Source organism: Ambystoma mexicanum, chromosome 9 (genome assembly GCF_040938575.1).
Source record: "Ambystoma mexicanum isolate Mex_15411 chromosome 9, UKY_AmexF1_1, whole genome shotgun sequence".
NCBI classification, from domain to species: domain Eukaryota; kingdom Metazoa; phylum Chordata; class Amphibia; order Caudata; family Ambystomatidae; genus Ambystoma; species Ambystoma mexicanum.
In genome coordinates this window covers 671,910,022-671,935,756 of record NC_090931.1, presented here as the reverse complement: position 1 = coordinate 671,935,756, position 25,735 = coordinate 671,910,022, and the positions used below count along the sequence as shown (strand labels likewise).

Here is a 25,735-nt window from a genome sequence, read left to right as displayed (position 1 = left end):
ACACAACCCCCCCCCCCTTCTCTCTTAGCCATTGTGTCACCAGGGCACACATCGGCTTTCTGGCCAGGGTGAATGAGGAGAGGTCCTGGAAGATTGAGATCATTGCATTCTTGTATGTGATGGAGGAAGTCCTGCTTCCTCTAAAATCTTCACTTTCTGTGTAGTAATGGAACCGAACAAGGAGAGAGCGCGGTACTCCAGTTCTACCACCGGCCCTGTGTGCTCTGTCTATGGAGGGGTTCATTCATTGCTGCATCACCGAATAGCAATCACACTATTTCTTTGATGGCTCGGCAGATGTCTGTGCGTCTCCCTCCACCTCTGGAAGACTGAAAAACCTGAGGTTGTTCCTCTGCTCCCTGTTCTCGAATTTGTCTGTTTTGAGGGCTGTCTCCTCATCCCTCCTCTCAAGGGCTGACAGTCTGGTGTCAATCTGTGCTTCCAGTATATCCACTGAGGATTAATTGCAAACCTTGGATTCCATCTTGTCCACTCTCTGGTCTATGTTTGTCCACTCGCTGGTCCATCTTATCCAGTGGATGCCCTATATCGGCCCGCATTTCCCCAATTTTTTGCATCAACGCTACAATGTCTTTCGTAGACAGTGTTGTCTGCCTAGTCCGCCATCTCCTGGGTGGTCGTGTCTACTGGTTGTGCCGGGCCGACCCGATAGCGAAATTCCTATAGTGCCTCCCACCAGCTCATCCAGGACGGCCAGATGTTTAGTGGGAGGCAATCCCTAGGGGGGAGGGGTTCTGGTGGTGGCGGTGTTTGGGTCCACATGGGCTGATAGAGGTTTATTGCGGCCTGACATGGCGTTGTAGGTTTGTGCGACGGGTGGGCTTGCTACTGTGTCTTGGCTGTCGTACCCTTGGACTACTTCACCCACCCGTTGCCTCAGGGTGTGCTCACTGGCTGGTCGCCACTGTTGGAGGCTTCTGGTGGGGTGATGGGGGTCTTTTCCCAGGGTCAGCTGCAAGTAAAGGGATGGAGATGGACAGCCCAATCCTTGCTTCCTCTCAGTCTCAGTGGTCAAGTACTGCTTGCATTTCTTTTCCCCCAGGCCCGCTTCCTTCTGTGGTCCACAGTGTTGCTCCCTCCTTCTCCCCACGGTGGGATCACGTCCTCTCTTCCGCCTGTAGGGGGCCACGGTGTGTGGTCCCAACTCAGTGGAAATCTATGCCCTGTCCAGGCCCAGTTCTGGTGACTTGCCAGAGTTGGTGGGCTTGTCTGTGGCAGGCGGGTTCTCCCAGGACGTCTCCACAGGCCACCCTCATTGCGGGTCAGTTCCAGACTGTCCTTTCCTTGACCTGGGTGGGGGAGGGTCCCAAAGCGTTCATCTTACTTATGGCTGGGGGTCCTGGGTTCCCTTCCGCAGCCCTCCGGCGTTGTGCAGAGTGCACCCCGTAGGCCACTCCCCCAGGTGTCTTAACCCCCACCCCCCACCCAGTCCACCGCTCAAGGATCTCAGGCAGGGTGGGTGTCTTCAGGCATATGGGCTCCCAAGGGCCGAGACCAGGGGACCTCCAAAGGGCCTCGTCAGGAGGGGGTGAGGGCTGGACACTCGCCGCCTTTCTCGGCCCGCTGCGGTCCTTCATGGTTTCCAAATTGAGCTGGGGAACGGCTCTGAGAAGCTGGCATCTCCGGGTTGGCAGGCTGTCTGGTATAACTTTGGCATTACGGGGGTTGCTGGTGTGAAACCACACACAAGTGTGCTACAGGTGTTGTGGAACCAAATGGGGTCCTCAGTTTGTCCGGGTTGGGGCATATACGGGGCTCAAACCCCTTAATATTCCAGACCGACAGAGCAGCACAGAGAAGCTAGCACATCTGTGCCCCCTGGGGGCCAATCCCCCCCCCCCCCCCCTCGGGAGGAGAAGTTTATGTGGTGACAACTTCGGATGTGATCGTGGTGGTGGCTTTTTGAAATTATTGAAACTAGAAGATTGCTGTGTGGATTGTTTAAGTGGCTACAGTTTTAAAACTAACTGAAGTGAAATTGGGGGACATTTTTTTTTAAAACCTATTTATTGGTGCAAAGAAAGTGTTTCATTTTGTCTTGTTTTAAATCGTGATGAAAAGTAAATTATTCAATTATGGTCATTTTTTATATATTAAATGTTAACATCTGTATGTGAAAGGTTATGAACCAATAACAAAAATGTTTTTGAAAGATATGTGGAAAATCAGAAAAGAGGTAACGGGCTCCACGTGTGATACTTCTCGGCCGTTCCGTCGACACCAGTAGAGCGGGATGGAAGCCGTCGAGGGCCACGAGTCGATGCATGGTGCCCTCTCCAGACAATTTTTTTTTTCTGAAGCCGCAAAGCAGGATACAAATATCTTAAAGATGAGGAATACGTGGGAGGACACGATCCATAAAAAGTTTAATTCTCAGCACTGCACTTTCTACCATACACTAAACTGCTCCCAGGTGCCCCACACAGATATCCCCCTGCTGGATTTTGCTTCCAGGTGTACCACTATACCTTTGCTCCTGTCTCTCGCACTGGAGTCCCATTGTGACTTTTCCCTCTGGTGCCCATACGCATAGTCTCCTACTGTGTTTTCCTCTCCAATGCTCAATGCTATTAATGGCTCCTAGATATCAGGCCTTGGCCTTTGTAGCGCACAAGAGTTGTTCCTAGGAGCCCCATCAGAACTCTGCCGTCTCTGGAATCCCTACTCCTCTCGGGAACTACTCCCACCGGCGGTCTACTGCAGCATGCTCCATATTTTTCCCTCACTCTCAAAGGACCAGTCACTGCACACTCTCCACTGCAAAAGATATGAACCCACTTTCAGCACAGGACACCTAAAAACAGACTCACAGCACTGTGGGTACTACAGGTCTGCATGCATTAGCACAACAGAAAAGCTAGCTTGCATTTTCCCCTCTCTCCTCACTAACCTAAACCAGCTTCTCCTCCCATTTATAGTATGAAGCCCAAAAGCCACCTCTGGACAGGGATGGCATAGTATGAAGCCCAAAAGCCACCTCTGGACAGGGATGGCATATAGGTGTTAAATTCAAAGGCACACCAAAGGGAGGTATATCCTTGATATGCTATTTCCATGCCACCTCAAACTCTACTGCAAACCAGTTTGCAGCAGTAGGTTGTACTTGTGAGCCAAAGCAAAAATTCGATTCTCATACTGCTAAGAATCCACCAGAAGCATGAAACGCATTCCTTCTAGGCCATGCTGAAGTACTAGGACACAGCGAAAGCCACTTGGTTTCGACTGTTGCCATAGTAACCCATGGTATCCCTCACAGATGTTACACCACTACACAAAAAGTGGTCCGAGTCAGGTCTTGGCCTCAAAGTCAGCGGACAGAAGAATTTCTTTGCTTACCACTTGCTCGTGTGCATCAAAAAGAGAAGTCGGCCAATCCGCATTGTACTACACATTGTCCTCATGTAAAGTGGTAAAATCATAGCCAAGCAGCTCTCAAACCTGTTAAGTGCATTTGGCTCAAATTATGCGATTGCCTCAACTCCTGGTTGCATTCACCTCTAACAGAACAGTGGCCCGATGGTCTTTGCTTTTCACATTTATTTAGACCCAGAGCAGACTTCCTTCAGGAGGTTTTCAGAAATGTATACATCCAATGGAAGAAAGACTAAATTGAAGGAAGTCAAACCATGTAGCCCTCTTTACATTATGCACATTGGTCTCTGCCACCAGTGCATTTCTGTACTGTACGTGGGGTAATCCACAACCGTATCTAGAAGAAAATGTTTTGACCTCCTCAGACATCTGTGTGTCAGAAAACAGAATGCACAGTTCTTCGGAACATACATATTTGGCTACTTTGATCCACAAGGTTCTTCATTAACATTTTTGGTTCAAACACAAACTCGGAACAAAAGGATACAGCAACCAAGAAAATACTTTGGTAATTTGAAATTACCAGACTGCAACAAAGCCAACATTCAGACTTTCAGGTTTTAGTTCTAGTTTGACAAAATGGAAGTAATACTTACGAGCTTTCCTCAAAGACTTTAACCTTCTCACATCCCTCAGGAGGTTCGCGTTTGAACATGTAACTGTTGTTGGGTTTTGGTGAGGTGGCATATTTGGGTAGAGGAGAATTGTTCCCATTCTCTGTAGGAAGAGAAGTGTGTGGTAAGTATGCAAACTAACAGAACAATTAGGATATTACAAGACCTATGGGTCTTGCTTGGTCTTTATACTGAAAACTTGTATGCATTTATGAGGGCATTATCATCCTCAAAGCTTTATTTTGGCAGTATTGGAAATAAAAGCATTACAGTTTTATAGAATTTCATAAAACAGTAACTCATTGATATAAACAAATCAGCTAGCATTTTAAGTACAGCACATATTTACATTAGAAACTATACAGAAAAATCTGCACAAGCAGAAACCTTCACTACAAAGTTATTAAAAATACCTTAACAGATGCATCTAAACTAATATATCTGATCCAACAGACAAACTTATTTCTTACAGTCATTGTCCTAGAGATACAGAAATAGCCAGGCTGGACAACATTGACTAAACGTCAAACTTTCAAGAATTATAATAAAGGTCTCCTCAATATTTTAGATTTAGGAAGCAAAACAAGAAAATGCACACTGTGCTGGCAGAATAGACAAAAGGTTAAAAAGTTATGTTCTTTGAAGTCTAACCAGCTATAAAAGAGTTAAGCCATAAACAATTAAGATGAATTCTGATGGTATAAAAATAGTCTTTAATGTAATGCGTCTCAGATGAAGTTGAAGGCATGGGCTAGCTATGAAGTCATGACACTAATTTGTCAAAGAATATGGTGATAAAGGCAAATTGATTATTTTATACCCCCATCTGTCAAATCACCCAAGGCTTCGGCTCAAGAAACTGACTAAATCACCATCTGTCTTATCTCTTTCTTTACACAAAGGGAGCCAAGGTATATTAAATGCTTCAGTAGAAGGCACAGATCATTTTGTGCTGTGCAATTAGCATAAGAACTAACAGCTTTTAAAAACAATTTAACATGTTCAGCACAAATCTAATTGATAAACAAACCAAGTCCTCAACTCACGGTGCCAGGAAGAAATAGGAGAGACTGAGGGAGCACCAATAGTTTTCTACAGAAACCATTTTGTATACTTTATAAAATCGATCACAGTTTGTTAAAACCCCATATTCCAGCTCCATATAAAGCTACACTTTTAACCTTTGCCTACAGACTTGGAGCACCTAATTGACTAGTTGACATTTGAAATCTGAGTAAAATGGGAAAACGCCTACAATTCATTGACTCAATCAGCAGCGCGCTTTGGTCATATGTTCAACATTTGATAAGCCTGGATCAATTCTCGCATCCAAATAATCAAATTTAGACACCATCGGCATCAAAGAGCATTTTCTGTAACAAAATAGCATGAAGAAATAGGACTTAGTACTAAATATCATGGTTGCTGACATGGTATTAATTGAGCCCAAGTATACGATATATGATGTAGCATTTATAACGTGCCTGTACAAAAGTGTTTCTAGGTGCGAGAAGGCAAGGAGGGGGAACAAAGGGAGGACAAAATATCGATCTTAAGTGCGGGGAAGAGGGAAGGGCAGAAGTGCCAGGGAAGTAAATATATAGTCAAATACAAATCAATTGTTGCAGGGAATTGGGATTGGATGCCACTCATTTGTATATACGGAACTAGCCATTCCGATTTCATCTATTAGTACATTCACTTCCATGTTCCATAAATCAAATAAACAATTGGCAAAAACACAACCTTGTACGACTTCAGAAGTGATTGGAAACTATTAATTTACCATACAAGCAGAGCTATAATTTACTACTGCAGAGCTATTCTCATGCAATGTGACCAATATCCTTGATGGAATCAAAATGATTAGTCTAGCTCACAGAACTTCAGAAGGTTTCTTTTAAAGAACAATCCAATAACGAAATGGGACAATAACTGTCTGGCAGGGGAAACAATAGGTTTGGTGCCACCTTAATGACCGGGGACAGTGGAGGAGGTGCAGGTGAAGTAACTGACCTAAGAGTCAGTGGGTACACCTCTCAATGGCCTTAAATACGAAAATCCCTGGCCACCATGGGGCGCACAGATGAGCTGATCTACCGTGTGAGCTCCAGAGCCTACGGGCCCCTCAAGCGACCTGAGCCCCCGCTTGTAGGCCCCCCACAACTCCTGCGAAAACTTGGCAATGAGGGGGGAAGGTACCCCCCTCCAGGAGGGCGAAAGGTGCCCCCCTCCAGGAGGGCGAAAGTCCAATCCTAATTGGTGAAGATTTCACCCAGCAACTCGATGGTGAAAGGTGACTCCCCCGCTCCGGCTGGAAGAGGCCGCCTATGGAGAAAGTGAAACTGGATCTGACTCCAGGGAACATGAAGCGCATTGCGGCACAGCTATAACATCCAGAGACGGCAAAGGCATTGGGCCCCATCGAAGTAAACGTAGAGCAGGATTGTTAACCATGGAGGCACCCCGCGGAGGTCCCACAACGCCGGCCCCCATCCAGCAGGAAGGAGAGCAGTGAGCGATCTCGACCACACTCCTGCGGGCCGGAGGGACTTCGGGAAGGGTGCTGCTAACACCCCCCTGCCCCCAATTGCTGGTGATCTTGCCCACCGTCCGAAACCTTGCGACACCAGGACTGCGTTGCACCGCGAACGCACAGGTGAGTCAGAGATTGTCTGAATCACGGATCTCTTCCCCTGCTGAGCCCCGTGATATTACGGACTCACATGCAGGTGAAGAGTAACACGGCTGGGCGAGACGCGTTGTTGCTGCCTATGAGGACCTTTAAACCCTTCACCACACTCCCTCCTATGTGCTCCCATCCAGCTCCCGCTAACGAGCGATGGGAGTGGTGCCCTTGAGGGATACTACATTGAAACAGGCCACGTGAAGGGGGGAGAGGGGCCTTCATACTTGGACCCTACTGAGCGCAGACGATAAGGGAGAACACTACAACGGAGGTCTGGTCCCAAAGACCCTTACGCCTCATGGAGTCATAAAACCCCACCCCATGTAACAAAGAAGGGCCCCTTCGCTGCCCAGCAGGTTGGGACATGCAGTGAGCAGTTACTTTGGAGAGAAGCATGATAGTAACCCGCCACTGCTAACCGGGTAGGGTTGTGTAAAGCGAAACAAGAGGGACCTGCACACTGTCATTTGGTCTCTGGTCCGCACAGACACCTCAAACTACACAACACTCCTGCAACCATTCTGAGGTCACCTGTGCCGATTGCTGATACAGAGAGTTGGGCCCCCGGCATCAGGGCGTGTGCCTCCTCCAGCACAGAAGACACTCCTCAAACACCTGTGAAAGGCTGGCAACGAATCGAGTTAGGTCCCAGGGACCACTGCCCGTTGGATACTCAGCCGCCCATTGATGATCATTTAGGCTGCAGAGGCATGTGACTCAGCAAAGGTGGAATCAACCAGGGGCCACTCCATGAGTTTGTCACATGCAACTTGACCCATCCCCTGCTTCTGGGTCTATCCTGAAGGGCATCTGAACACCTGGCAAAGAAAGGAGGCCAGAGACAACAAACCTAGACCCTCTCCTGGCCCACATCAGGACCCGTCACACTGACTACCTGGCCTCGGGTCAATTGAATCAAATGAAGTGGACCCCCCAGGGAAAAGACCTCATAAGGAGTGCTGAATCCTCGAACATGGAAATGCCTAAATTGCATTGAATGAAGTTTACATTTCAGGTCCGAGCAGTGAGAAACGGAACGAACCGGATAAAACAAATGTTGTGATGATAGAACAATGCATATTGAAATATATCGCTTCCAGACGCCGACGCTTGTGAAGGAGACCACCTCTTGTGAGGAGGGATTGATCCCATGAAATTTACCAAATTTACCAACCTACTTGAATAAGTGAACTTTATCTCTCACCAATTAGCCCTGATTGAAAAAGGCGAGTGATTCGCCGAAACACGTGTCATAGGGCAACTGTCTTTTAAAATATACTTCATGAAAATCTGACAATCTCTTGTACTTTCTTTATTGTATGGCGCTTGATCTAAAGTGGAGCAGGGTTCCTCCTGAGCCCTATATACTTACTTATACTTACCGGAGTAGGGGGTCTATCACTTCGTCACTCCACTGTTCAGCTGCCACCTCTGCTTATCTAGCGCAGGACATTGATGGTTGATATTCCAAAATACCCCCCACTGCTGTACTATATTGAAATATGCTCCTGTAATTATTCTGGAACGACCCGACTCAGGCCTTCTGAACTTTCAAAATATAACAAATGGAAAGCAAAAGGTCCCCTATTTTAGTCAGGATGGGCAAAGAGAAGCCGACAAAGCATACCAATTAGAAAATCGGACCCCTGGGGGGGGGGGGGGGGGGGGATCATCCTCTCTCAGCGTGGAAATTGCCACGGAGTGACCCTTGACAAACGCAGATCAAGTGGCCCACCGCAGACACTGCAAGATACCAGCATCTGGCAGGCACTTGCACCTGCCGACACTGATCATATCCAAGACCCCACTGCGTTCACATCGGCCATCCACATGTGGAGAGGACGGACCCTCTCCCCTCCTGAAGAGTTGGGATCCCCAGAAACAGGGCGTTTGCCCTCCCTCGACAGACAAGCCGTAGTGGAACTCACTCTCCCCATCCCCCCACAGCTCAGCTGTCTACCTAGGAAGGTGGGGAGAAAAGCCACCCCTGGGTACATGGACACTAAACTCAAACTAGCCAAATGTGCCTACTCTCCGACCCCGCCTCTTGTGGAGAGCACCAATACCCGGATCATGGAGACCTCTGGGGCGGAATCAGCAGGCACCAAAGGAGACATTGCTTCTCTCTTGAGCGAAATAAAGAACATGGGGGCCAACATAGGTGGAAAAATCGGAAAAATAAACAAATCACACAGCGGATGGATAAGAACGAGGAGAGACTTAAAGGTGTTGAGACAAACCAAGCCTCAATAGACACCCTTGGAACTCAAATGGACCTTCGAATAGCTGAAATAGAGCAGAGGGAGGAAGAGTTTTGCATCAAAATGGACTATTTGGAAAATCGCGAGAGGCCAAATAATCTGCGCTTCTTGTGCATTCCGGAAGATCAAGGCGAAACAGAGAGGGACCTTAGGAAAACTATTCATGACATAATCAAGCTATTGGTTGCAGACGAGGAAATATACAAACCAAAAACAGAGGATTCACAGGGCTGGTGTCCCAACAGGTGGACCAAGGTCGGTTCTTGCTTGATTCTATAGGTACCAAGATAAGGCCAGAATTCTGGAAAAGGCCAAGGCCAGTGGATCAATTATCTTCAGTGGAGCACGAATTACCATCTTTCAAGACCCATCATCCCTGACCCTGGCCTTGAGGTGTATGTGCAGTCCCCTCACGAACTGGCTCAAGGACTGTGGGACTCAATACAGGTGGGGTTCCCTCTTTCGACCATGACAGGAAGAAAGTGCGGCCGAGATCCGAAAAAGATCTGCATGTGTATTTCAGAACTTTTGGAGACGTGTGACGAAGGTAGAGACCAAGATGAAGCAGGACAAAGTGGTAGACAATGGCAGCTTCAAGGACCTAGGAGGAGAAGGGTCAAGGGATCGAGAAAATTTAGACGAGGCAATGTCACACCTGAAGAGGATAAATTAATCTATCAAATGCCTAAATGAATCATCTAAAGCTTGCTGCCACTTTCAGGCCGCCCACGACGCTTGTGGTCTTGACCCTCAGGGAACAAAACCTGGCAGGGGGTTCTGCGAAGACGAGACTTCGCCCCCCCTTCCCCCGTCAGTACTGCCGTGAAGTGGACACATCCCCATGACGGTGATACTAGGAGTGTGCGGCGCGACCATGGAAGGCCCGATAGATCACTTGTGACCTGTATCCCGCCCGACCCGAGCACGGAATAGACCCTTATCTGCTCGGATGCTCCTTGCTGTTGAAGGATGGGTGCATCCCCGCGGGTGACCTTAGTGAGAGAGGAGTTTTCAGATTTTCTTAAAGAACTTATATTTTGATTTGGGATAGGGGGGGGTGGAATGGGGGCTCAAACGTTTGAGAAGGTTTTGAGAGAGGGCGCCATGAGGCAACTGTCTCCACTGGTGGTCCGATGCCGGATTAGTGTTTCCAACTGATCTTGGTCGGATGCCACCAACTGGGAATGGGGGACGGCTGGCTCGGACGCCGTTCCGGGTTCAGGGAGGGGTGGGTGGGTTTAGGGGAGTAGGGATACAGTGTTGTGCAAACAGGAGAGGTACGATCTTTATGGTCTTGGAAGAAATTCAGTTTTGCTGTGGTTGCATGCATAACGCGACAAACTCCGGATAGATGATGGCTGCAGGCTGTAACGTGTCAGGGGGTGCTCTCACGAGAACCTGCACTCTTAATGTCAAGGGGCTAAACTCCCCTATGAAAAGGTCTATGGTGCAGAAGGAATTCAGAAGGTCTGGGATAGACGTGCTCTTCCTGCAGGAGACCAAGTATGCCCGAAGTGAAGAACGTAGGGTGATACAGCCCAGGCTGGGGTTGGAATATTGGGGGGTCCCGTCCACTGAAGAAAGCGGGTGTGGGGATTTTGGTTAAGAAAGGAATGGAATTCAAGATTTCAAAGGAGTGGAGGGATGTTGAAAGAAGAGCCCTAATGCTGGTGGGTACCATGAGGGTTCTAAAGATCACGTTGGCGATGCTCTATGCTCCAAATGTGAGACAGGTTGAGTTCGTACTGCGTACAATATCGAAAATAATGCTCGAGGCCTAAGGTCATGTGATAATGGGAGGCGATTTCAATCTCTGGGCAGACACTAGTAAGGATAAACAGGAGGGGGATATTGATTAGTGAGGGTGCCAATAAGAAAAGGGAGAGGACACTGACAGAAAACAAACTGAGGGCGGAAATAACACTTCGATTGGGCGGTCCGGACTGCCACCGAGGGAAGGGTGGCGAAGATTGCTTTGGCCCGGCAGAAAAGAGACCAACTTCGCCTTCTTGAGGAGGCGTTATTAGGAAACTTCAACTAGTCAAACAAAAACATTATGTGAGAGGGCATAATGGCAGACGCTTTAATAGCAGCCAGGCTACGTGGGCAAAGGGAAGAAAGATGGGTGGCATCCATAGACACATGAATCCGAAAGGAAACAAAATAAGCTAGCTATAGATAAATACTTGGCTGAAATAGAGATGCCGGGATTAACAGGCGTAGAGACGGACGCCCCAATCACGGCGGAGGAAGTTGAGGCTACAGTGAAAAGGTTACCACTGGGAAAAGCACCCGGAAATGACAGCTACACTGTCGGCTTTTATAAGACCTTCCTCTCCCCCCTCCTCCCCTTGTTAGTGCAGTTTAATGATATCTTGGAGACAGGTGTACCACCCAACTCCTTTTCAGAGTCCCTGATCTCGGTTATTCCGAAGGAAGGGACCCCAAACACTGCAGATCGTACCGCCCAATATCCTTGCTCAATATAGATGCTAAGGTCTACGCGAGAATTTTGGCAGCGTGGTTAGAGACATATATGCCTCGGCTCATACACCCGGACCAGGTAGGATTTATCTTGGGAAGGCAAGGGTCCGATACCATGCGCAAGACCTTGCACCTGATACATGAATCCAAGGCAATGGTAGGAGATGATGCAGAAAAGGCATTCAACAGGGTCGAGTGGGGATTCCTGGAAGCTGTCTTTAGGAGAGGAGTTAAAGCGATCTACACTTTCCCCAAAGCCTCTGTCGGTCAACTCTACTATTCAAGATGGTTCACTCTGGGTAGGGGGACTAGACAGGGTTGTCCTCTGTCGGCCATATTGTTTGCCTTGTTGCTTGAACCACTAGCACAGGAAAACAGAGCCGATCAGTTGGTTGAAGGGCTCTTAGTGCAGGGGAACGAATTTAAGACAGCGCTGTATGCCGATGACTTACTGCTACATATCACAAACCTGCTAACATCTATCCCCAGGGTGATCCAACTGATAGAACGCTATGGATATCTCTCTGGATTTAAAATTAATAAGAGCAAGTCCATCCTGTTCCCCCTACATGAAACCACAGAGTGACAGGGAGAGGTATGCCGACTTGGGACTCACCATTGGGGGTTCCACTTTGCGTTACTTGGGGGATTAACCTGGTAAGACACCTAGATGCCCTTTATGAAGCCAATTTCCCCCAACTGCTTGAGAAATTCCAGAATGATCTAAATAAATGGCAGAATCTTACAGTCTCTTGGATGGGGAGGGTGAATGCAATTAAGATGGTGTGTCTCCGAGTCCTATACCCTTTTCAGATGCTCCCGATCAAGATGCCAAAATCATTTTTCAGGGAAGTGAAAAAAGCTGTTTTACAATTCCTGTGTCAGACAGTTGCCTACCCTCCCGAACCTTCTCCTCACCTGGGTCTTCAGATGTACTGTCCTTGCGTTCGAAAGTCCTTTTCTGGCGCGGTTTCTGGTGTCGGAATCCTTCCTGTCCTTACATCTCCTGTCCTTTTTGTCGTGCAATTAAGGTCTGGCTCCCTCAGAGGCCAGAAACTGATACCTGTCCTCGGAGGACTCCGAGGAGCCAAATCCCAGACCAGGGAAAAAGCCTGTTGGCAACAAAAAACCCTGGTAGTAGGACTCGCGTAAAGTTCTGGAATCGTTATGGATGATAAAGTTCTTGTGTGGTAAGAGGGCAACGGCTTCCACAGAAGGCAATAGGAAGTGGGGTGAGAAGCCCACTGAATATTGGGAGTTGTAGCCCTGAGTCAGATAAGTGGATGCTTCCCAGTGACCCCAGGCAGGAATCCGCCGCCACCAGGTACTGCTTCAGAGTATCACAATCAGCGGAATGGCAGAAGAGAATAGGACCGATGCACAGCCTGTCCTTCCAAATAGGCGAGCTTGAACGTAACTGTCAGAGGACCAGGCTGCCCACGCCGTGGGTAAAGAAGCAGGACTTGCAGCACTCTAGATAGAAACAGGGTGAAATGCGAGAGCGCGGAAAGCTAAAGGTACAGAAAGGAGAGCGAGAGTAAGCAGAACACAGTGGAAGACCACTGAGAACAGGTACGTGTAATCAGGTAAGGAATGATTTGAGTTCTTTAAGTAAGCAGAGCGGCAAGAAAGCGATAATAAAGGCAGAGAGACAGGTGCTAGTGCGTGGAATTCTAGAGGGACAGAAAAGGGAAAGGAAGGCAAGCAGAAAGCAGCAGTAATAGTTAGCTGAGAAAAGGACAGTGTAATCCAATTAGGAAAGGCGGAGAGTCCATAGGTAGCAGAGCGGCAGGATACCCAAGCAAAAGGCAGAGAGAGGGTGAGGTGCTAGCGTGCGGAAGTCAGTAGAGACAGAAGGGTGAGAGAGGATAGTAGAAAGTAGCGGTAATAGTCCGCCAAGGAAACTGAGTTGAATAAAGTAAATAACGAGAGACCTTTGAATAGAAGTAGGCACAGAGGAAAGGTGTACCGACTGAAGACCAAGTCGATACCGAAACGGAAGCCAAGTGGAAATTCAGGTAGATAAACACAGAGCAACAAAGCTATGGGAGAAGGAGAAACTGCGCGAGACACAGCAGCGTTGGCAAGTCAATGGACGGATACAATGCGTTGCAGAAGGGGCGCGGCACTGAGATATACCTACGGCGGCCATATTGGTGGAAGGCTAGTATGCACCGCCGGTTCTTCCCTAGGTATACCTAATGTTTCCAGGCTTGTCATAATTTCCAGGGGCGAAGCCTGACAGCCTGTGGCAAAGAAAAAAAAAAACCGACAATTGCATATGATGTACTGACGCTGCCCAAAGAAAAGGGGAGAGTGGGTTTAACGGATCTCGAGAAGTATTATGGAATGGCACAACTCAGAATATTGATACCACACCCGAGGAATCAGACACACTTACAATGGCTTTACCTTGATAACCTCTATTTCTCCCCCGCCACCCTCGTGGAGTGGCTCTGGGTCCCGAAGGACAAACTCACACGTAGGATACGGCAGCACCCGATTATGAGCACAATCTGGGAAATTTGAAGGAAAAGTCCAGATATGCAAGTCATTACGACAAGGCCACCCCCCTTGAGCCACACCTGGGCACCGGGAATCAGGGAAGAAATCTCAGACCATGTGAGGTTCCAAACGTGGTTCGAAGCAGGCTTGGAGAGGGTGAGTCAACTCTGGAAGGGAGGGAGCTTTATCACAATAACTGACATCGAAAGTGCGCTTGGAATAGGGAAACTGCCGGTTTTCCACTTTCTCCAACTCAAGGGTACGCTAATGAGGGGACCATGGAAAGAAAAGATAGAAAGGGAGCTTACTCCCTTTGAAAGGCTCCTTGATACATTCACTGATACCAAAGGTTTAATTTCGGCCATCTATAGAACTCAGATAGATGCAGGAAAGGGGTCCACAGCCAAACTCAGAGAGAGGTGGGAGACTGATTAGAGTATGGAAATTACCCCTGAACTATGGTCTAAGATATGTATGGGGACCTCAAGGGTATCGATAGCTTCCCAGTATAAGTTGCATGCTACCAAACCTCTCCACAGGTGGCAATATGACCCCCACAGACTGTCCAAAATGTTCCAAACGATGAGTCCCCTATGTTGGCATCAGTGTGGTCATAGCGCTACTTATTGGCACATGTGGTGGGGATGCCCCATAGTGAGAGTCTTTTGGGATGAAGTCCTTGGGTGGATCAAGGATATAGAGGGGATTCAACGGGAGCGAAAGCCTCTGCTAGTATTGTTTGGGATTGAGGATATGTATGTGAGGAAGATGGAGCTGATCGCCCCTTACTACTAGCCGCGCAAGCATGTATAGTTATTAAATCGAAGGCAGCTGTGACCCCGAGCAAGAAGGAGTGGGAGAATGTGGCTACTAACATTTGTGTGATGGAAATTATCACCGCGGGTTTACATGGGAGATCCTCACAATATGGATCCTTATGGAAAGACTTCACTGATAAGTATGTTCCAGCTCCCTAGACCAAAAATTAGTGCAGAACTCGATAGCAAACCATCAAGACAGATCTAAACGGAGCTGTATGGGTACTATCGGGAAGGACATTGAACATGACTGTCAAATGCGGGATGGTATTCGAGAGAGTCCTTGAGCTTCTCTTGACCGCTGCACATTAATCTGGAGTGTGCCCACAAAGCTGAATATATGTAGTAATCTGTGAATGAAGATCCGAAGTGCAATTCACTGTACTGGGGGAGGTGGGAGGGAGAGGGACAAATAGATTTTGGAATATGGATCTGTACTTCGGGAGTAATTATGAATGTTGTTTACCATGCCTTTCTAATACAATGTTCCAATACATGACACTGTTATATTGTTCTTGTATGCCGTGTCAGAACTTAATCAAATAAAAAAAAAAAAAAAAATCCCATCACAGGTAGGGGGTCATCAGTGTGTGGAATCTGATCGGCTAAGCCACGTCCTGCACTCCATGAAGTCACTTATCTCTAGTAGATGAGCTAGCCACTGCTGGGTGACATTATGCACTGCCTAAAAGGCCTGCCCATACTCATGGACTGATGCGGAAGACAGAACATCATAGTGGGAAACCGAGGGTAAGCTTACCTGGCCATTAGGACCAACCACACAATCATTGGCATCACATCTGACTTGGAGGAGACCATCAATTCCAAATCAGCATGTAGGCTACTAGACTGCGGTTTGGTAGGGGTCCCCACCTATAGCAACAGCTACAGACATAGAGCAAGGTGCCAGCCCTTGAGCACACTACATTATTTTACACATTTGTCTCAGCCTGGCATCCCACTTCCCACTCATTCAGGATCATGAAAGTCACGATTCTTAATGCCCAGGCGACCTACCTCTTCATATCAAAACATGATTTCTAGTACTTTTATTTGAGACTTGGGTCTAGAACACTAAGCACCTCTCCTACACAAATGAAGCACAGCAAACGCACCAGTAACAGAACACAGCCAAAACAGTAACCCGAGACGAAGGTGCCTTGTGTCAGACAAATAATTCTGAAAGATGCCCCCCAAATAAAGCTCTGCCATGATAAAAAATCTGTTAGCAACCTGCACAAGCATGTCATAGAAATGCATATTCAGCAAGAAGTAGCACTGGGGTTCAGGCAAAGCATCAGCACACCAAATGTGTGTACATATAGATGGCTAATACACCAGAACAAAAGCCCTACATGTGGCTCTAGATTTCGCCTATGCTAAATTAAAGCTGTATTTTATCAAACTTCAAATGACAAATAAAGCAGAACCAATTCTATTAGATTGTGCGTTGTCACAGTGCAAGCACATTTAATATTTGCTTTGGTACCTTTGTCTGTAGAATCAGTTAGAAAATCATCAGCAGAACATGGGCTCTCCTCCCTCCCTTCATTTGTGATGATGAGGAATGAGGTTGGAGAAATTGACTGAGACCGACTACTGTTGTTACTGCCCTTGTCTCCTCCACCAGGTGTCTGAGTGTTGATGTTACGAGTGCTGTTGCTGCGGTGCACCATTGGAGGAGGAGCACGGTGTCCATCAGGAATATCTTGTGGCTGTGGAAAATATCAATGTTTTCAATCAGTTCTTCATTTACAAAAATAAAGCATTTTTGTAGACTAATGTTTTGAATTACAAGGATTTTCTATATGCCCATATCTTTCACATGATTCTAAACAAGAACATCTCATTCCTCAAATACATGCCCTCCTTCCATGTTTATATTTTGAGACCGTAGAGAGAAGAACCCAAACATCAACGTTAATTGCAAATTACCACTGATCGGTCCACTTTCACCTCTCCAGTGTGTGGTCAGTGAGACAGGCAAAAGCAAGACATTGTTTCAACTCCCCTCACTCTTTCAGTAAAAAGAACATTGACCATTTGATGACTGAAAAAAATAACACTAAATTCCAATGCTGAGAAAGCCCAAATGTTTTCATTGCATATCCACCATACCATACGTGAGAGTGATATTTGAACACAAAAGTATTTTTTGGTTCTTTTCTTCCTTCATGTTGAGAATCATCTGTACGGTGGCCATCTTTTACTAATCATTTCACACTGCAAATTCTGCATAGTATTTTCAGTTCGACAAATAAAAGGTTTCAGAACCTGCATCTTGTGATTTAAAAACTAGACAATCGTAGCATCAAATTTTTGTTCAAACATATTTGTACGAGGAAGACTGTTTTTATTCATTACAGGACAATATTTATCAGAATGCATGGGGCATATAGCGGTATGTAACGACGACATACTGAACAATGACAATGGCTTTAAGTATTTGGCCAAATTATGGCTGAGAAAAACCTATTCAGTCCTAGCTGAATATTTTGCCTTCTCAACTGAATGCAATGCAAAAACTCAGACAAATGTGGAGTGCAAATGCAAAAGAGAATGGTATAAAACATTGTCCAACAGCACTCCAGATTAGAAACATCAGACTAAGGTGCATATGTTTGTGCATTGGAGAGCAGCAGTCGTAAGGATGAGTGATAAACACGGTTTGGTCCTTTGGGAAATTTGAATAGAAAAACTTGAATAATTCTCAATAGGTAGGAGGGACCAGAACGGCTGAGGTAGTTCTATGACATGAAGAGTGTCATGCACCCACATAAGACCACGTTCAGAGGACTGTGATGTTAGGAAATCTCTCCAGTCACCCGGTATGCCAGTCTGCTAGAGGGAGTATGGAGAGATAGGTGTGAAAACTCCTTGTATGGGACACAGCTGCAGAGCTATATTATGTAGGTAAGATTGATAGGAGGGAAGGATATCCCCATAGGGTGGAGCCCCCTAAAAGGCAGACTCCACCTTATAGGGATGAGTCAGTTGCAAGTCATGCATTGCAGATGTTGCCCACATTTCCCAACCCATGTTGGCCTCTTGGTAGAAAACGCTAATTGGGAAATTTCTCAAACAGTAGACCAGTCAACCCCCGCAACAAAGGTGTGCGAGATGGGAGCACTGTTCTCTGTGCACAAAGAGTTTTGCTCGGCTCTACTGCTTTAGTCCAGTGTCTTTTGAAGCACTCTTGTTCTTGACTCCGTGTTTTATTTGTATTTTTTACATTTATAAAGCACTCAAAGTGGCCCTGGGGCATCGTGGCACTGTTACAGCGAGGCTTAGATGAAAAATAACCGGAACGCCCGTCTGTGGTTCTCGATGAAAGTAAACCTTTCACAAGACAGTTGATGGTTACATTGACATTGTGGGCAAGGTTACAGTCTCAACGGTTCAGGGATAACTCCTCTTGTAGTGGAGTGAGCTAATTAAAGAGCTTAGTTTTGAGTGATTTGCGGAAGGATAGGTGGGAGGCCTCATTCATTAGGGTTGTATGGCGGGCATTCCAATGTTTAGGGGCTAGGAATAGGAAGCTGATGCCTCCAGCTTTGGCCCTTTTGAAGGTATGGACGTTAAGCTGTGTGGAGTGATGTGATCACTTCGGTCTGGAGGAGGTGGTTCAAACTACTTTTTCTGAGAGATAGGAGGGGACTGAGTGCAAGGCACTTGCGGGTTATGGCTAGGGTCTTGAACAGTATGCATTCTTTGACCGGGAGCCAATGGGCATCACGCTTTGCATGTGAGATGTGCTCCCTTTTGGGAATCCTCAGAGCTGTCCTGAGCGCATTATTTTGAATGATTTGTAGTCCGCAGTAGTCCAGTTTAGCCCCAATGGTGGCTCTGGCTATGGAGAGGCAGTACTGCCCGGATAGGTAGGGTTTGATTGCACTGATAAGATTGGTCGTGAATGCAGCCGAGGAGGCAATGGCGCTAACTTGGCGCGTCATGGAGAGAGTGGAGTCAATGTATTCTCCCAAGGTTTTGACTGCTGGTGAGACAGTGATTTGGGTGTTGCCTATATTGAAGGTACTGTATGGTTTCTCAAGCTTAAGCATTTCCTTGGGGCCTACCAGGAGGATTTCGGTTTTACCCCCATTGACGCACAGTCCATTTGCTGCCATCCATGCTTGGATGGTGGCATAAGTTTTGCACAGTGTTTCTGCATCTTTTTCGTATGCGCCATTTAGTGGAAGGAGGACCGCAGTGTCCTCGGCATAGTTTGTGTACGCTATGCCGAGATTGTCCAACTTGTTGAAGAGGAGTAGGGTGAAAATATTGTACAGTGTAGGTGATGTGCAGGAGCTTTGTGGGACTCAGCAGTGGATGGTGGTTGGTGCTGCGGAGGCCTGATCTGAGAACACCCTCATGGCTCCCCTTCAAGGAAGGAGGTGATGCAGGAGGTGGCTTCAGGAATGAATTGGGCTGAGTTCATGAGTTGCCTGCAGAGCGTCTTATGGTCGACAAGATCAAACGCTGCAGACACGTCGAGGAGGAGGAGCAGCGCTGGCTTGCCTTTGTCCATTATTTCCCCTAATTGGTTCTTTAGATATAGTAGGGCAGATTCTGTCCCTTGACCTGGGCGGGAACCTGATTGCCTCTTTCCAAGGATGCTGTTATTTTTCAGGAATTTTTGGATATGACTGTATGCAGCTTTATCTAGAATTTTTTGCAGGAATGGTACAGTGGTGATGGGTCTATAGTTGTTGGGTGAGGCCGAGTCCAAGGATGTTTTTTTCAAGAGTGGGCAAACTCAAGCCTCTTTCAGTCATGGTGGGACAATGCCAGATGCGAATGAGACATTTATGAATGCTGTCAGGAATGGCGCTAGGGCGTCTGCACAGTCTTTGATGAGGTTGGCCGGGCAGATATCACCCTTGCAATTGTAAGGTTTTATGTGTTGAAGGAGGGCTAATACTTCTGTTTCCGACATATCTCTGAGCATCTAATGTGTGAGTTTTTGGTTGGCGAGACGGGCAGGTCGGAATTAGGCAGGGCATTATAGTGAGAATTTATTTTGCTCTATAGGAAATCTATTTTGCTGAGCATAGCTGTTTGGATGCTCGAGCACCAGGATTCGACTTTCATGAGGTCTTGGGTGCTGGGGCTGAGCAAAGCCAGTTCCTTGAATATAGCAAACCTTTCTTTGGATTCCGATTTTGGCATTCACAATTCTGGAGTTATAGGATGTGGATTTAGCTAGAGTGATGGCTTTTTTGTATTGGGTGGCAAGTTTTTTGTAGGCATCTAGGGTGGAGTTCTGTCGATTAATTGACACCTGGTAGGTGCAGTACACTGTAGGGTGCGTAGTTCCTGGATTCCTGTTTACCAAGAGTTTGCGTGTTTCTTACCTTTGGTTTTCTTTCTTTCTAGAGGGGCAATAGAATCGACTGCTTTTTTTATTGTGAGATTATATAATTCTACCAGAGCAAGGGGGTCTTTGGAGAATGGAGGCTTGAGGGAGGAACTTCAAGGAACAGCAAGATCTTGTCTTTAGTTCGGTTGCGTGCACTTCTAGCTAATGCTGGCAGTGAATGAGTTAGGTTTAACTGTTTTGGTGGCGGTGGGGATGGAGACATGAATGAGGTGGTGGTGGTCTGTCCAAGGGCATGGGGTGTTGGAGCGGATGTCAGCTGCGCAATTGTGGTCCACTACACGATCTAGAATACGTCCTTTAGAGTGAGTGGGGTTAGTGATTTGTTGCAGGAATCCCAGGTACTGAAGTGCTTTGGCGAGAGTCTTGGTTGGTTTGTCTTTAGAATCATCAAGGCCAAGGTCACCTAGGATGGTTGTGGTGGTGGTTTTTAAATTCTCACCTAGTAGATGGAGTAGGTTTTTCCTGAAAGTCAAGAAAAGGGCCTGAGGCCGGTAGATAATATGGATGGCATAAGGATTAAAGGTGTGGGATCAATACAAACAGTATGCGCTATTTACCACTCTGATAATGATAAACTAATGTATAAGTCTCGGGTGGCAGCAAGTAACCCAAATCTCACAAACTTCCCACAAAGCTCACAAAAGTGTTAGACCAAGGTTAAATGGAATGGGAACTCGCGCTCTTGACCGACCCCCCCCCCCAAAAAAAAGTTAGAAAATCCACTGATAACAGAATTAAGTCAGTTCATCAATGCAAATAAATCATGAGCATTTTATTCTTTTGTGCTCAGCCAACACGTGTTTCGACCACCACGGTGGTCTTCAAGGCTGTATTTATGTATTCACAATAACAGGAATCAAAACAAACCATTTGAATATTCAATTTCAAAAACATCCAAAAATGTGTGATATAAATCATGGAGTGGGTAGAGGATGTTTGAAAGAAGAACAAGTTACTTTCTTACCTGGCAACGTTCTTCCGATGGGATGCTCCTCCAAAGTATTCCACATCTATGACAGGTAATCACCACAGCTGTGTTGCTTTGGAAAATTTTCGGCGTTTGCGTCCTGTGTCGATGACATCGATGCGCTGTCCCTCGAGGGCCTCAGTCGAGCCCTCATCACCGGATGTTAGAAGTAGGATGCATGACACCCGTAGCCTCAGTTGTAGTTCTTTCCCAGAACGTGTGGCACCAATCTTCTGCCAGTATGACTACAGAAAGCCTTGCGGAATCGTAAGCTGCAATTGCCCAAGAAATTCTGTAGAGCGGCAGGCTGGGAGGGTGTAATGTGGAATACGTCGGATGAACATCCCATCGAAAAAACACATTACCAGATAAGAAAGTAACTTGTTCTTCGAAGGGATTGTGTCCTCTGACATATTTCACATCTATGACAGACTCCCAAAGCAGTACCAAGGTATGGAGGCGGGAAAAGAATTTAGAATTTTAGAATGCCCAATTAAATTGCAGAATAGAGGACCGCCTTGCCAAAGGCCAAATCTTGCCCATGGATAGAATCCAGGGAGTAGCGTTTTACAAAAGTATGGACAGAGGCCCATGTAGCTGCTTCACAAATGTTACGAATGAGAACACCCCTCTGCAGAGCAGTAGAGGCAGCCACACCCCTAGTAGAATGGGCCCGTAAACCTACCGGAGGGTCCTTACCCGCCAGACGGTAGCATTCAGAGATTGTTAAGCTAATCCATCTGGACAAGGTCTGCTTAGTAACAGCTTGACCCAAACGCCTTCCAGCGTATCCAAAAAAGAGCTGATTGTCCACTCTGACCCGGGACATGCGCGAGATGTAGAAACTTAAAGCTCTCCTAGGATCCAACCTATGGAGCCTCTCCTCTTCCTTACCAGGATGCAGAAGAGGATAGAACGCCAGAAGAATGAGCTTCTGGCTCAAATGAAAGTCAGACACAAACTTCGGAAGAAAAGAAGGACGGACCCTAAGGACAACCCTGTCCTTATGTAACACCGTGAAAGGTGGCTTGCGGATAGTGCCTGCAACTCAATCACTCTGCAAGCGGAAGTAAACGCAACCAAAAATACAGTTTTAAAGGTCAGCAGTCTCAAAAAGACAAGAATGTAAAGGCTCAAACCGAGTTCCCATTAGGAATTTCAAAACTAAGTTCAAATCCCAACCGGGCACCTGGAATAGTGACGGTGGGAACACATTAGTTAGCCCTTTCAGAAACTGAGAAATCAAAAGGAATCTTAAAATAAGAACACTCCTCAGACAAGCGCTTAAATATGGACAGTGCCGCCAGGTAACCCTTAATGGTACCCACTTGCAGGCCTTTATGGGGTAACGAAAGCAAAAAAAGACAGAACCACAGGAATGGCACATGAAAAAGGATCCACATTCTTTACCCTGCACCAGTCGCAGAACTTTCTCCAACGGTACAGGGACTTTGTTGCAGGCCTTCTGGCCGAAAAGCAACACCGCCATCACGTCATCAGGGAGGCCCCAATCCTTGTACCTCAACCTTTCAGAAACCAAGCATGAAGGTTGAGAGACTTGACCTCTGGATGGAGAAACCGACCCCCCTCCGGTGAGAGCAGATCGTCTCGGTAGGGAAGACGGCGTGGAGGGCAGATGGACATGTCGAGAAGGTCCGGGTACCACGCTCTCCTGGCCCATGCCGGAGCAATGAGGATCATATGGGAAAAGAAACTCCATAACCTCTGCAGCACTTGCGGAATGACGGGGACTGGAGGAAACGCGTAGAGCAGTGGGAAAGACCACTCAACTACGAACGCGTCCCCTAAGGCTCCTCTTGGAGGAAATTCCCGTGAGCAGAATCTTTCGCACTTCCGGTTGACAATGGAGGCAAAGAGATCCACTTGTGGGGTCCCCCAAAGGGCGAAGATCTCCAAGAGAATCTCCTGAGCCAGCTCCCACTCGTGAGAGATCGCACTCTGCCTGCTCAGAGCGTCCACCTGGGCGTAGACGAAAACGAGACGGCGAACTGCCGAGATCGAAGTTTCCTGCTGGATGTTCCAGAACCAGAGCTGCATCGCCTCCCTGCACAGAGGAAGTGACCCTGCCCCTGCCCCTTTTTGTTGAGGTAGTGCATGGCCACTGTGTTGTCTGCCAGAATCAAGACATTCTTCCCTCGCACAGTCGGCAGAAAAGCCTTCATGGCAAGCCTGACAGCCCTCAGCTCCAACAGATTGATAGAGTCTGGACTCCGCCAGAGACCAATAACCGTCAACTCGTTGGCATGAGCTCACCATCCCGAGAGGGATGCGCCCGTCACCATAGTCACCTCCGGCCAGGGTAGCCAAAATGGAGCCCCCTTCATCAGATTGCCTTCGACGGCCCACCACAGAATGTCCTGGGTGACCGAGGGCAGCACCTGAACGGGGTCCGACATCCTGCCAGAGGACTGTGACCACTGCATCCTGAGAGCCCACTGCAGAGATATCATCCGCAGATGAGCCTCTGGCACCAAAAGAATGCAGGATGCCATGAGGCCGAGCAACCTCAAGAACTCGAACGCCGGGAGACTCTGGGCATGTTGAAACTTGTGCACCATCTGCAGAATGTGATGAGCCCTCACCTTGGGAGGGCAACACTGCCCCAGGGATGTGTCGAGCACTGCTCTGATGTACTGGAGCCGCTGGGTTGGCGTCAAGTGGGACTTCATTAAGTTGAGGGAGAAGCCCAGCCTGTGAAGGGAGTGGCAGGTGACTGAGATGATCCAGGACTAGCTCCGGAGAGTGCGCCCTGATCAACCAATCGTCCAGGTAGGGGTAGATGTGAATCCCCCCTTTCCTGTGATACGCTGCCACCACCACCATGAGCTTGGTGAAAACCCTCGGTGCGGAGGTCAATCCGAACGGCAGGACCTGAAACTGAAAGTGCAAGTCGCCAACCGCGAACCTCAGGTACTCCTTGTGCTTGGAATGGATCGGCACATGAAAGTAAGCATCCTTGCCAGAGAGTAACCATCTTGAACTTGTCCTTCCTGAGGAGCTTGTTCAAACCACGCAAGTCCATGATGGGTCTCAATCCCCAGTCTTTCTTCGAAATAAAAAAATAAGGGGAATACCATCCCTTGTTCCTCTCCGCTACAGGCACCAGTTCTATGGCGCCTTTCTCCAGCAGGGATTTGATTTCCTGCGCAAGGAGCGGATCCGGACGATCTCCAAAACACACATCTGAAGTAATGGCACGCCATTCTAAAAGATGCTTCACCAGCCTTCCCCCAACCGGCGAACCATGGGACAAGGCCTCATGACTGAGCTGAAGCGGCTGCGGCATTGCCTGATGGTAAAGAGGCAACTGCCCGAGCGGCCTTGGCACCTCGAGTACCTTGTTTTCCACCTCTGGCACTCCTACGGTGGCCCCTTTGACTTGCAGCCCCTCTCATTCTACCAAAGGAAGAGTAGTATCGAAAGGAACTTCCCCTCCATTGCTGTCCCCTAGGACGAAAAGGCGGAGGTTGTCCAACTGCAGCGCTCAACGACTTCGATGCAGCTTTGGAGGTCTGCAACCTCGCAAGGCTCTCGTCAGCCTTGCTGCCAAAAGATGTTCACCATCAAAGAGCATGTTGAGAAGCCAGGCCTGCACATCAGGATCAAACCCCGACTTCTGCAACCACGCAAATCTGCGCATTACGGTTCTCGCGGCCATGGACTGGCTAACACAATCAGCCATGTCTAGACCCGACTGAACGGATTCACACATGGCATCCTTGCCATCCTGAACAAGAGCAAGAAAGCCATCCCGTTCCTCCCCTTCGGGAATATGTTCAGCCGCCAAAGAGACAATTCCACAGATGAGTGAAACGTGCTAAGGCACACAGAGTTGGCTGCCTGTAAAGCCATACCCCATGAAGAAAATACTTTCTTCGCTCAGCCATCAAAACGCTTGTCATCCCAATCAGGAGGGATGATAGGGTACGACGCCCGTTTTTGCCGGGCCGTAGCCGCCTGCACCACCAAACTCTCCGGAGTGGGGGTGCGTAGTTGTAAGGGAGAATTCTCTGCAAGGCTAATTTCCCAAACCTAGTGAGTCCACCAGCAACTTTGCTGGATTTTTGGGTTTATTTTTTTCTCTCCTGCTAAGAGTGAGATGCTTTTGCTCCCACTCTTAGACATGATTTGAGGTGTTCCTTTAACTTTCCATGTGTTCTATGGGCTATGGGGTCTTTTACTCCATAGGGCCTCATGTGTTTTTTTTATGTGGGTTACACAGCACCCTCCGTGCCGTAACCCAGGGGTGTCGTAGTGACCCCCCCCAACATAGACGCCATACCCTGGGACTGACTACTGTCTCCCAGGGCATGTAAAGTCACCATTGGCTTTGCTAGTCCCAAATTATTAACAGAAACCAGTATAAACCATCATATTGTGGACGTACTGGTCGGGGCAATTAGATTGCTCCGGGGTCTGTTGTTCGAGGGGGCACGTCTCCGTCCCCCCTGATCGAGTTTTGGCTGGTGGCAGTGGATACTACTTTTTATATTCGACCGCGAATATATCTCTATGGGATTTTCCCATTGTTCGAGGCTACCAACTTTAATTATTTAATTCTTATAGCCTGGAACATATCGCCGGTTTATTTATTTAATATTAA

At 47.6% G+C, this 25,735-nt stretch overlaps 1 protein-coding gene across 1 annotated transcript in view; it reads right to left on the bottom strand.

Annotated features, from left to right (window-relative positions):
* Positions 1–25,735, bottom strand: part of FAM117B (family with sequence similarity 117 member B) — a 675,983-nt gene that overhangs the window by 124,754 nt on the left and 525,494 nt on the right. Inside the window, exons 6-7 of the mRNA XM_069615514.1 lie at positions 16,254–16,479; positions 3,990–4,110 (exon numbers count right to left, since the gene is read on the bottom strand). Coding sequence (XP_069471615.1) covers positions 3,990–4,110; positions 16,254–16,479 — 347 coding nt within the window. The remainder of the gene's footprint in view (positions 1–3,989; positions 4,111–16,253; positions 16,480–25,735) is intronic.